This window comes from Perca flavescens, chromosome 19, assembly GCF_004354835.1.
Source record: "Perca flavescens isolate YP-PL-M2 chromosome 19, PFLA_1.0, whole genome shotgun sequence".
Classification (NCBI taxonomy): domain Eukaryota; kingdom Metazoa; phylum Chordata; class Actinopteri; order Perciformes; family Percidae; genus Perca; species Perca flavescens.
Window position 1 is genome coordinate 19829627 of NC_041349.1, and position 12318 is coordinate 19841944.

At 41.2% G+C, this 12318-nt stretch overlaps 2 protein-coding genes across 2 annotated transcripts in view; one reads left to right on the forward strand and one right to left on the reverse strand.

Annotated features, from left to right (window-relative positions):
- The window catches only part of LOC114545589 (uncharacterized), a 12338-nt gene extending 6054 nt beyond the window's left edge, over window positions 1-6284 (forward strand). Inside the window, exons 5-8 of the mRNA XM_028563971.1 lie at window positions 1-805; window positions 1392-2191; window positions 4699-4902; window positions 5024-6284. The exon at window positions 1-805 is cut by the window's left edge and continues 262 nt beyond it. Coding sequence (XP_028419772.1) covers window positions 1-805; window positions 1392-2191; window positions 4699-4902; window positions 5024-5268 — 2054 coding nt within the window. The 3' untranslated portion in view covers window positions 5269-6284. The remainder of the gene's footprint in view (window positions 806-1391; window positions 2192-4698; window positions 4903-5023) is intronic.
- Window positions 6270-12088, reverse strand: LOC114545407 (butyrophilin subfamily 1 member A1). Its single transcript, XM_028563679.1, has 9 exons — window positions 11863-12088; window positions 11594-11659; window positions 10665-11033; window positions 10288-10572; window positions 10105-10210; window positions 9967-9997; window positions 9015-9036; window positions 8898-8927; window positions 6270-8801 (listed from the first exon to the last, which is right to left on the reverse strand). Exons 1-9 carry the CDS (start codon window positions 11864-11866, stop codon window positions 8224-8226), a joined length of 1491 nt encoding a protein of 496 aa, XP_028419480.1. The 5' UTR covers window positions 11867-12088; the 3' UTR covers window positions 6270-8223.
- Between the last annotated feature and the right edge of the window lie 230 nt (window positions 12089-12318).

Genomic DNA, 12318 nt, shown 5'->3' on the forward strand with positions numbered 1-12318 from the left:
GCGAGCCCACCAACTCCAGTGGACCTGGGCGCCCCTGCTCATCCTTCTCCCACCCGGCACCTGTCGCACCCCCTGCCAGATCCCAGTCCCAGCCCCCAGGCAGTGGCCTAGCACCGCCAACCACCAACATTAACAACAATATTAACATAAACATTGGCAGCTCCAGCGGTGCCACAGTGAGCCGGCGGCAGCACTGCCCCTACTGTGGCCGCCACTATCGCTCTTTGGCACGCCACCTGGAGAAGCACCACGCCAACCAGCCAGAGGTCAGAACAGCCATGGAGCTGGCACACCTACAAACGCACAGCTCTTCAAACGGCAGCGCCTCACACCCTCACCCCTCATCGTCCTCCACCACTCACAGCCATTCCTTTGCTGTCCCTCAGGCCTCGGCCTCCAACCCTGCTCCCCCACCCCTCTTCTCCAGGGAGAGGGAATCGCCAGCTACACGCTCAACCACTGGTGGCGTCTCGTTCTCCCTTTCGCTTTCGCCACCTTCTTCTGCTGCGCTTGCATCCACCAAGAAGGGGCCTAGCTTACCACCGCCTAGCACAAAACGCCCCACACCCCCGATGGTGTCACGAGTTAAGAGTCCGTCACCACCTCCCCCATCTACTCCCAGAAGGGGTCGGAGGATGAAGAGAGAAAAGCATGAAGAGCAGCAAAAGGTGGAGGTGGAAAGCTCAAGAAGTCAAGAAGAGCTGGTTCCACCTCCTACTCCTGAGCCAGACATAGATCCAGATGAAGATCTAGAGCTGAGTGGAGAAGAAGACGCACCAGAGGAGAAGAATGGAGAGATTGTAAGGTGTGGTTGGATAATTGTCTTTTTCATTGACTTACTTTTTTTTTTTTTTTCACCTTTATTTTTACAGGCAAGTCATTAAGAACAGGTTGTTATTTACAATGTCGACCTGACAAGTGGCATAGCCACTTAGGGAAAGGGAAGGATGGGTAGAAAATAAATACATTAGAAATACATAGAGTTTACAAATTACATAAAAGTACAATTTGAAATACTACACAGATAACAGTAAACACTAGGGCTGGGCGATATGGCCTAAAAAAAAAAGAAAATCCCAAATATATATATATATATATATATTTTATTTATTTATTTAGCTGGAAAAATTATGTAGAGAAACAACTGCATATGTTCGTGAACAAGGATGATATGATGGTTTTGAAGGATGAAATGGAAATTAGTTTGTCCAGTTTGAGAATCTTTTGCAGAGCCTTCCAATTGCGAGCGGCAGCAGATTCAAAATCATTCATTCATCACTTTTTCTACTCTTATCACCAATGAGGTATTTACTGTTTAGGGTTTTAGGTTGTGCTTTGTGGTTTCAACTGCTATTTTAAAGGCATTTTTTCTCTCTCTCTGTCATTTCCAGCATACAGAGACATCACATGTCTCCGCTACTCTCTTCCCTCTCCTGTTTGGTCCTCTACCTCCGCCGCCAGCAACACTCCTCTTTCCTTTCTCTAACCCGTTCTCCTCACTCTGCCGAGGCCTGGCGTCTGCTCTGCCATTCCAGCCTCTCCCTTCTCATCCTCTACAACCGCCACCGGGAATGTGAGGTGGCCAAGCTCACTGTCCAGGACTACCGCAACCGTATCAACCCTCTGGTCAGCTCCAGCAACAGCTCCCCCTCTAGCATGGAAGCCCCCCTGTCCCCCTTTGAGCGCCAGGTCCTCTGTAACCTTCCGCGGGCTAGTGTTTTGGGCAAGCGTGGTCGCATCCAGCCACTTATTCTCCCGCCACACTGTGAGTCCTGCCTGGATCTACTCCTTCACACCAGCTCCAATGTGGGCGTGGACCCAGAGAGTCCCTATGTCTTCTCCCGGCCCTACCACTCTCCTGCCACACCGCTCCGGGGCACGGACCTTCTGAGAAACCTGGCACGATCCAGCGGGGCCAAGAACCCTGGTGCATTGACAGCGACGCGTGTGCGGCGGCAGGTAGCAATACTTACTCAACTGCTACTTTTAGAGGAGGGTGAGGTCCAGGGTGGAGCCACCAAAAGGCTGGAGGAGTTCCTGGAACGGGAGTATCATGTGACCCAGAACTGCTCCACTATCATACGGGATCCAGCACTGATGGGTCGTGTGGGTCGTGTTGTTCTTTATGGAGAGAAGGAGGGCGTGCTTTTCCGAGGGATGAGCCTCCAGCACATCTGTCTCGAGTTGGATGGTAAGCAGTTACGTCATGCATTTTTTTGTCTTCAGGGGAAAATGTTGAAGCCACTGGGGCCCATCAGCAGGTATTTCAGGCATGCACTGTTGAATTCAGCTTCTAAGAACCTTTTTTAAGGTTGAACTCCTGCCATCTGTTTTGAATAATGCAAAGTGTCAACATACTGTGTTGTTCACTTTAATGGATCATTATTTTTAAAGCGGAGCTATTGGTGGACTTAGGGAGGAATGTCAGCCTCTTAAATTACTTTAAATAGGTGGAAAAAAACCACAACAGCGTTTAATAGAATGTGGTTTAAATATTTACAGGTCTAATTGAAAACCGCTTTATTTACGAAAATACTAAAATGTTCACTGCAAGGTTTGTGGATTATCCCCATGTGTTTCTGGAAAGAGACATTGTTCTTGAGTTTTTCTGATAAGTGTGTTTACTGCAACATAAGTCTCAGCAGCAGATATCTTAAAACTTGTTTTGAAATAAACCAGAACTATCTGCATTATGTGCTGTTCTACTTAAATGTCCAATATGTAATACTGACAGCTAGCGTTTAAAATGGTCACTGCAGTCCAAATTCAAAATACTGGACGGAGTCGTCTCCCCAGACTCAAAGTTCATGGAGGTTGCCAGGTTGAGAACACCGCATCACTGTCTCTAGACACTAGTCTTACATAGCCAGACATTACTCCACAGCACAGTGGAGTAGCTAACGTTAGTTAATGTTGTCATTAGTGGTGTGCGATATCTTGGTATCTATCCGATACCAAGTAAATACAGGGCCAGTATTGCCGATACTGATACGATACAGATACTTTTTAATAATTAAGGTGGATGCATCATCAAATTGCTAAATCTGAATGAATTTTCATGACCTTTTTTAAGTGTTTTTGTAATTTTATCTCTGGACTATTAATAAGTTAAAACCCAGGACATCATTTGTATATGCTTTTATAAATTTGTTGTGTTACCACTGTATCTTACAGCCTTTTTACATATTATACAGCTTGCAGTTGTTTCATTTTTTGTGTGTGTGTGTGTGTGTGTGTGTGTGTGTGTGTGTGTGTGTGTGTGTGTGTGTGTGTGTGTGTGTGTGTGTGTGTGTGTGTGTGTGTGTGTGTGTGAGAGTGACGGTACAACATCAAATCACAAGATGGGGGAGGAGAAGCAAAGCTTAACATTACGGAAACAACCGCTAAAAACAATGCAAACTCATGGTCGTCTTTTCGCAATTTACAGCACCCCTTTTCTTGGCTTAAAATAACGCACAGTTATCGGCTATGGCCGCTGAACAGGCTACATCTTGTAAACGGTTGTGGCACGCGTCCGGTAAAGTTAGCAGTTATGGCATGACCAGTCGGGATCACGTCACTGGCTGTGTCTCAATTGTTTTGTTACTCTATATAATTCAATGTGAGTACACAAATGTTGAAATGACTGAAAATGCCCGTCCTTGTAGCTGTGATAAATTAGCTTGAAGCTTAGCCTACCTGTTCATGAGGAAATTAGCCAACTCTGCGTCTTTTGGGGCTCTAGTGGCGCTTTTCCATTACATGGTACCTACTCGCCTCGACTCTACTCGCCTTTTTTGGTTTTCCATTACGAAAAAAAGTATGGTTATACTGGTGCGCTGGTGTGTGCATGTGTGATGTGTGTGTGTCGAGTCGCCGTATGTGTGTCTGTGGGGAGCTAGTGAGCGAGGGAGAAGTGAGAGAGTGACGGCGATTATCTCCACAGTGAGTATCGACTCTAGAGTCATATGTATGTGACCACGGTGGGAAATCTGGAGCAGTAAACGTTAACTATCTCTTTGATATCATGTTGTTTACGGAGACGGAGAACCAGGAAATGCGTCGGGGATATGTCAATGGGAAAAGCAAGCTACTAAGCCACGCCCACGGCAGTCGCTACGACGACCAGCCACGCTGAGGCAATACTAAAATCTGCAATGGAAAACGGACGCACGGCGAGTAGAGTCGAGGCGAGTCGAGCAGGTACCATGTAATGGAAAAACGCCATAAGCTGTCTCCATCTTTCAAATACATCTCCAATATTTACCGGGGTTTGTTACGTTTATCGCCATGCAACTGTTAGAAACATGCAAAGGCTTTTTAGGTCGGTACAGTCTATCTCCGTTGATCCCGTTGTTTGTTTGCTGCTTCCATGGCTGTACTACAGCTGTAGCGCGCTGGGTTTGCGTTTTTACAGACCATCTGGCAACTCGTCCCGGCTGTCAGGATGGGCAGTTGATACAGACACACAGGCCAAAACACAAACGGACATTCCGTCACAGAATGGAAATTTCAAAAGGAGAAAATACTGGCTTTAACATTGTTCATTGTTCATTTCAGCTTAGCATGTTACGTTAATATCTGATGACATATCGTGGTCATTTTTGGATTTAATACAGTAAATATACTGTATTACATATTGCACCTTTAAAATGTTAAGCTGTAGGTTTAGTCATTTGATTTGAGTTAACTACCCTCTATTTCATCTCTGTCCTACAGTAATGTCTGGCAACTCAGCAGACTCCTTCTCAGAAGATTCAGAGGCAGAGGAAAATAAGGAAGAAGTTAAGGAGAAAGCCGAGGTGATTGTGAAGAAGAAAGGACCAGGACGACCGCCACGGAAGAAGAGAGCACCCATTTCCTCTCCGGGCAACACGTCAATAGCCAATGTGCATAAGAGAAGATGCATTCCACCCAAATCAGGTAACCATCTGCCAATATCAGTCTGACTTCCCAAGCTTCAGTCATTTCCTTTTAAATTTGATCCTATGCATTCTATTTCCGTTCATTTACACTGTGTTACCTCTCCTCCTCTATCTCGCAGGTAAGCGTGGTGTGCTGAAACGCCCGTGGTCAGAAGCTGAGCGTGTAGCAGTGGAGACTCACCTAAAGAGAAACCTCATGGAGCTGCGAGTCCCTGCGAAAGCGGACTGTGAGCGCTGCCTCGAACTCTGCCCTCTGCTGGTGAGCAACCAGCGAGACTGGAGGGCTATCAAGTTTTACGTCCACAACCGCATCCAGCTGCTGAAGAAGCAGGGGAGGAGGGAAAGTGCTGCCTCCGTCTGCTAGGGCCAAACACAGACAAAGGCAGAGGACACATACCATAATGTATAAACCACCAGCAATCATAATGAAGAGAAAAGGTGGAGTCATAAGTGAGTAGTGTAATAAAACTGACTAAGCTAAGAAAACGGATGGGTTGCTCCAGTTAAGGATCATTCATACTCCTAGTGTTGGGGATTCCCAGTGTCTGTTCGAGATGTCTTTTTAAGCGGTTGGACAAGATGTACGTTAAAGTGTGAATATGAGTTCAAACACAGTGAATGCTTTTTTTTTTTTAAAGATTTATTTTTTATGTCATCCTTTTATTAAATAGTTGACAGTGGAGAACAGCAGGAGATATAGGAGAGATAAGGTGGCATGCAATGTTATGTCCCTGGGGTGAGTGACACCAATCCACTAGGTTGCGGTTTGTGCTTTAGACCACCAGGACATTTTTACAGCAAATGGTCCTTGGTCTAGTGTTTGCTTTCACTGAAGGCTGATGACCAAACATGAATGTGTAAAGCTTTGGAAGAAGAAACCAATGGTCCTGATTTTTTTTAAATCCCCACAGATAGACCATGTATGAACTTGTATAGTTTGTGTTTGATACTGACTGACCTTGTGCCCCCAACTGACGAGCGTATATAAAAAAAAAAAAAAAAAAAATGATGCGGACAATGATGCATCAGTGAAGTGGTTCTTGCACACCTCTTCTACCATGGTCACAGTCCAGACTATTCTGTATCGAGGCACGCCTACTTGAATTTATTGCGTATCGGAATTTTTTAAGAAATATTTCAGAATCAACTTACGGTCTTATTCACAATGTAAATACTTCCTAGTCTATGGCAAATATACAGTAGTGATGACAAATATGTCAGTGTGTTATGGTGTATATACTGTAAATACTACCTGTACTTATTAAAGTGTATGACATTTTGCTGTGTTTTCTTAAACTGGATTGTAAAGTGAGTTTTACATTGTGGATGCCAAGTGATACAAAGAAAATAGAAATAACAAATAAACAGGATCCCATATTGGTTGAGTTTATTCAAAAAGCTGCCAGTTACTAAGCGTACACACATTATAGAATAAGTTGACATTTTAACATCAATCATTGGAAAGACATTCACAAACAGTATGAATGCCATTCTGTACAACAATATACCAAAGGTATAAACTGTCTGAGTAGATTTGCATAGACCCAAGACCGTCTGCTCAAACTATTGAAAAACAAAAGCTGGAGCCGACTGAGGCTCTAAACAAAAGGTCTCACTGATCAAAATAAAATGCTTAATGTTGACACTACGTTAAGACAAAAGGCAGACAGACTTCATTTAAATCAGGATACGCTAACAGTTTGTTAGTTAGGTAAAATAGTTTTAGCACAGTACAAATGTCATTAAGAACAGCAAGTACTTGATCGGTGAAAAAGGTAGGTCATTCATTTTCTTCTAGACAGCTTAAGTTACTTTAAAAAAAAATCCCATAAAAATCATGAAAACCTTATAAAATGTTTTGTCATAATTAAACTGTTTACATAAGTACAGCTGAAACTGATTGACATCAAATGTATGCAATCATTTTTAATGCAAAAACATTTCAATACTTTCTATTTTAATAATAGTGTTAAGGTTTGGACAGTTGGTTGGACAAAACAAACATTGTGAAGGGCTCTGGGTAATTGTGACGGCATTTCGCACAATCTTTTACAAACCAAACATTCATTAGCAATCAATAATGAGCAGATTAATCAATAATAAAAATATGAATGAATAGTTTAAAATGAGCTCTACCGCAACCAACTACATCAGTAAACTCGTTCTTTTACATTAATGCATAATATTTGCATTAATGATATAATAGTCACAGCAAACATTTTTTAACTTAAGGAATGATCTGAATACTTCACCACTGGTCATTTCACAGTCCTACTCAGGTAGGAACCTGCTGTGTCCTAAATAAGCTCAAATCCACCAACAGTTCTTTATCCAAGACCAATAAGATTAAAGATTGCACAAAGCATCTTTTTTTAGTCTGGCTTGTAGTCTTCTCACCCTTTGGAACCTAAATAAGCACCCCTGTAATATTTCTGTTTGTGGTGTATTATTAATAATAATTATAATAATAATAATAATACTACATGTAAATTAAACTGTTCAAAACATTTACTTAAACACCAAAAAGAGTCACAATATTAGCTATTTCAAAGGCAGCACAGGCAAGCAATGATAACTTGTGATATACACATTCTAATTAGTGTGAAATTAGAATAAATGTTAGTGTATTTCTACTCATAGTGTATAAATGTATAGTAGCACATAAATGAAAATCCATACTGACACAAAGTTTGCCAAAGGCAGGAGAGCTACATTATCCGTCTTAGCCACGTATGCGTCTTAACCACGAGGCTATCACTACAACTAAGTAAATAAAAGTCACTTAATGCAGTAGTTTTGGGAAATATGCCTACTTTTGTTTTTTGCAGAGTTAGATGAGAAGATTGATACGGCTCTCAGATGATAGTACCAATCTGCTCATGTAATTTTCGGCAAGAAAGCAAATATGTGCATTTTCTCAAATTGTCAAACTATTCATTTAATGGTATATTTACTCATATATATGAGCAAGCATACTCAGAATACTCATAATTGAGTATTGTCACTTCTCACAGCTTAAAAAAAGCATTAGGATTATCATAAAAATTGGTATAATATGTTGTCAGTCCCATGCAGATTCAGTATGGGGTTTGAGCTAGTATGACGAGCACCATTTCAGCTTTAACATGACTGGTTTACAAATGTTGGGTGGTCACCCATTTCAGTCACTCAACAGACTTCCCTGAACTAAATAAAAACCATAAAGTAAAAACACTAAAACTCACTCAATTCAATACATGATACAACTACAGTGCTAAAACATAAAACAGATCCTACAGGTTTTCATATTGCTTGCTTAGAGCAGTGGGTATTGATGATATTAAGTCTCTTGTGGCGGTAAATCTACAGGGTCCCCTTTTCTGTCCTTCTGTAATATTTCCATAGCTGCTTTGTCACCTTTACCTGGGTTGAAAAATGGAAAAACTTCACCAGTAAAAGTAGCGTTTAAACTGCCAATGAGACTCTTATCGTCCACATTATAAAAGGAAAGCTCTCCTCCGTCATAATTCAAATACACACCAACCGTCAGCGGTCTGGAACGGACAGGCAGTGAAACCTCGGGTTCTGTGCTAAACTGAAAGCTATCTGATCTGTCAGGGGAAGAGGACAGGAACCAGAAACCGTTAGATGTATTTGGAGAAAAATCTAACCTCCGAGGGATGACCTTTGCACTTGTAACTCCTACCCACCAGGACATTTTGAGACCTACATTAGGATCTTTTTTCCCCATAGAAACTTCCCAGTAGTGTTGTCCAGAAGAGAAGCCAGGTGTTCCTTTGATAGCTGTGAGACAGGTAACCTTTTCTTCATCAGGAAAAGGACCCTGGGCGTCTCTCAGTATACCATCCTTGATTCTGAGATACTGATTTGTTGGATTCTGGTCAAGTGTAACATTAACTGAAAATTGAACATTAGAATGAATTCAGTAAAAGTGGAGTTAGAGAAACACTTAATCATATAATTATTATTTAAAATAAATTCTTAAGTGATTACCATAAAACTCGGTAGCTGTTGATAGCACTTCTGTAACAGAGAACAGTAGGTACAATCATCATTACAACAAGCCGTTTTTGTGTCAGTGTTTTTCTTTGACTTTTGCGTTCTTCTTACCTTTTGGTAAAAGTGCATGATTCTCTGTGAAAGAAAATACAAATTTTTTTTAACCCATTGGTTATTTTATGGCACTCCACTGATTTTACACATGAAGTCAATTTACTTGTCATGTGAGGTACTTAGTCTTATGAAAAGGGGGCTTTCCCAGAGCTGGGAGGGTCTAATGAGACAAATGAGTAACTATCATGTTGCATTTTGGAAAACATGTAGGATCCACTGTTTTGGAGCTTGACTTGACTAGGTGCTTTTTTAAATACAGTACAGGCCAAAGGTTTGGACACACCTTCTCATTCAATGTGTTTCTTTATTTTCATGACTATTTACATTGTAGATTCTCACTGAAGGCATCAAAACTATGAATGAAAACATATGGAATTATGTACTTAACAAAAAAGTGTGAAATAACTGAAAACATGTCTTATATTTTAGATTCTTCAAAGTAGCCACCCTTTGCTTTTTTTGATAACTCTGCAAACCCTTGGTGTTCGCTCAATGAGCTTCATGAGGTAGTCACCTGAAATGGTTTTCACTTCACAGGTGTGCTTTGTCAGGGTTAATTAGTGGAATGTTTTTCCTTATTAATAAAAAAGCAAAGGGTGGCTACTTTGAGGAATCTAAAATATAAGACATGTTTTCAGTTATTTCACACTTTTTTGTTAAGTACATAATTCCTTATGTGTTCATTCATAGTTTTGATGCCTTCAGTGAGAATCTACAATGTAAATAGTCATGAAAATAAAAAGGAAACGCATTGAATGAGAAGGTTTGTCCAAACTTTTGGCCTGTACTGTATATGCCGCACAAATTTACATAAGTGCTGAATAATAAAATCTTATACTAAACCGTGGGAGTACCCATGTAATACACATGAATCATGAATGTTCACCTAAATATTGAGTAGGAGTAATACATTATGTGTTTAATGTGACTCTGGTCCTTACCCTCGTTAGTGTGCGGATTTCCTGATTTCTTTTTCTTCTCTGAAACATAGAACATTTTCAGGATTTCATATCATATATATAAATATATATATATATATATATATATAATATAACATATGTAACATTATCTCAAATGAAACATGTACCTCTCTTTTTTGTAGCACAGGACTCCAAGTAACACTAACATGGCTATGAGGAGTAGAGCAAAGGCCACCCATCCAGCCACTGATGAACTGGATGACTGGATGAACTCTAAAGAAAAAAAATAAGAAGTGAAAAAATAATTCAACAGTTGCACACATGGAACTAATTCCCTTTACTCTGTTTACCAGGTTGAGGGTGGTTTTCCAGATGCACTCTTGCCTCCTTTGACTCTTCATTAGAGACACCTACTGTGCAGGAAACCTCAGTGGAACTGGAGACAAGAAGCCAGCTGTGGACTGAGAGAAGACCAGAAGAGTCTTTGCTGTTCTTCAGGCTTTCTGGGGTAAGAACCTGCTTCTGATCCGACCAGCGCAGACTAGGCTCTGGATACCAGCCTACAGACTCACAGCTCAGATTCACCATGTGATCTTCTTTCCACTCTGCTGACAGAAGAGGGGATGTTCCCATTTCTAGGAAGGGGGAGGAGGACGATGATGAAAAACATTTGATGTAAAGGTGAAAGGACCATATTTTTTTTATCATCCACTTTCACGAGACTCACCTGTCACAATGAGACTAGCACTTGCACGGTCATAACCCTGATCACTGCTGACGTAACAAGTGTAATCTCCTGCATCCTCAATCATGGCATTTTCTAGCTTCAGGCTCAAATCACCTGTTGTCAGCCCACCAGACGCTGCATCCTTTAAGCCAAATGAGACTCGGCCCACGTACGAAGCTTTCTGGGATGAATCCTGAAACTTTTTTTTTTGGTAAAACATGATCGGGGAGTCGAATTGATCAGGACGGAACCAACGTACCTCTAAACCCTCTGCACTTTCTGGTGGATTGAGCCAGCATGGTAATGTGGTTGTGTGGCCGCGGCGCACTGAGACAATGGGCGTGACAAAAACCTGAAGGCCACCTAAAACTGTAAAACAGGCAGCATACATGTTAGATAACTTTCTCTTTTTGTAATTCTCTCTGGCTTTAGTAACAATTAAGGTAAGTGGTATTTAGTGCTTAAGTACTCCCTAAGAAGAAGACTTTATTTATCCCACGAAGGGAAATTCACAATTTTCACTCTGTTCGTTCAGTTGCACACACATTAAACACAAGCCTGAATTACAAACATGTGGGGTTTGGTGCCTTGCTCAAGAGGAGGCGCTGAAGTTCCATCTCTCCAGCTACCAGTCCTCACTCTATACTTTAGATCTGTATGGGCACTTGAACCAGCGACCCTCCACTTCCTATCCCAACTCCCTACGGACTGAGCTATACTGTCTGTACTACTGCTCCAGTATGTATTAGTTTTATTTTATTTAGAGCTATATTACAGCATGTTTATTGACAAGTTTCGCACAAAAAGTGAATAAATCTGCATAAGCACTGAGCAAATACACAAAATGGTAATAATGGAGGGTAATGCATAGTGAAATACAAGGGTAAAATTAATGAAAACGGATGTGAAGATAGACAACAGGGACTTACCAGGGGCAGCAGTACACAAATATGCACCAAGAGCAGCCACAAGGCACACATGCATCATCAGCGCACCTGTAAAATATGGTATACAAATTATGACAGAATGGCTTGCGTTACACAAAGAGTAACACAGAAGTACACTGGGCTCCATCTCTATGGTCTCCCACTTTACAATCGTACTTAAATTTGACAGATTGAATAACAACAACAGAACAAAAGCCGAGTAGGCTAGGTTTTTTCGCGATTGATAAACTGTAAATGAAACCTCGGCCTACCCATTCTCCTGTTGGATCTTCAGAGCGAAATTTCCTTCACGCAATTCAAGGTAGCCTATAAACCAGACATTATGGATTAAGGGAATACAAGTTGAGATATATAGATTTGAAGTCAGTTTCGGCTCAGTGTAATTTTTTTGTGGATTTGAAAAAAATCCCGCACTCCAACGCCTTGTTCTCGACAGATTTACTTTAGCCTACTTTCACTTTTGGAGGAGAGCAGGCGCGTTAGGGATTGGGCGCGGACACAAGTAAATGTATGAGCCCTTTACACCCAGAGTGATAAAGACACCATACACCTATATGAAATCCAGAAGAAAGTTTCTAGAGAAATAATATTTATTTTTAAGTCACATTCTTACACTTGTTAATTTGATGGCGAGATGACAGGGCGTAGAGATACGTCTCGCATTAACATACTTTTAGGCATATTTAACGAGGGGATCTGTTAACATT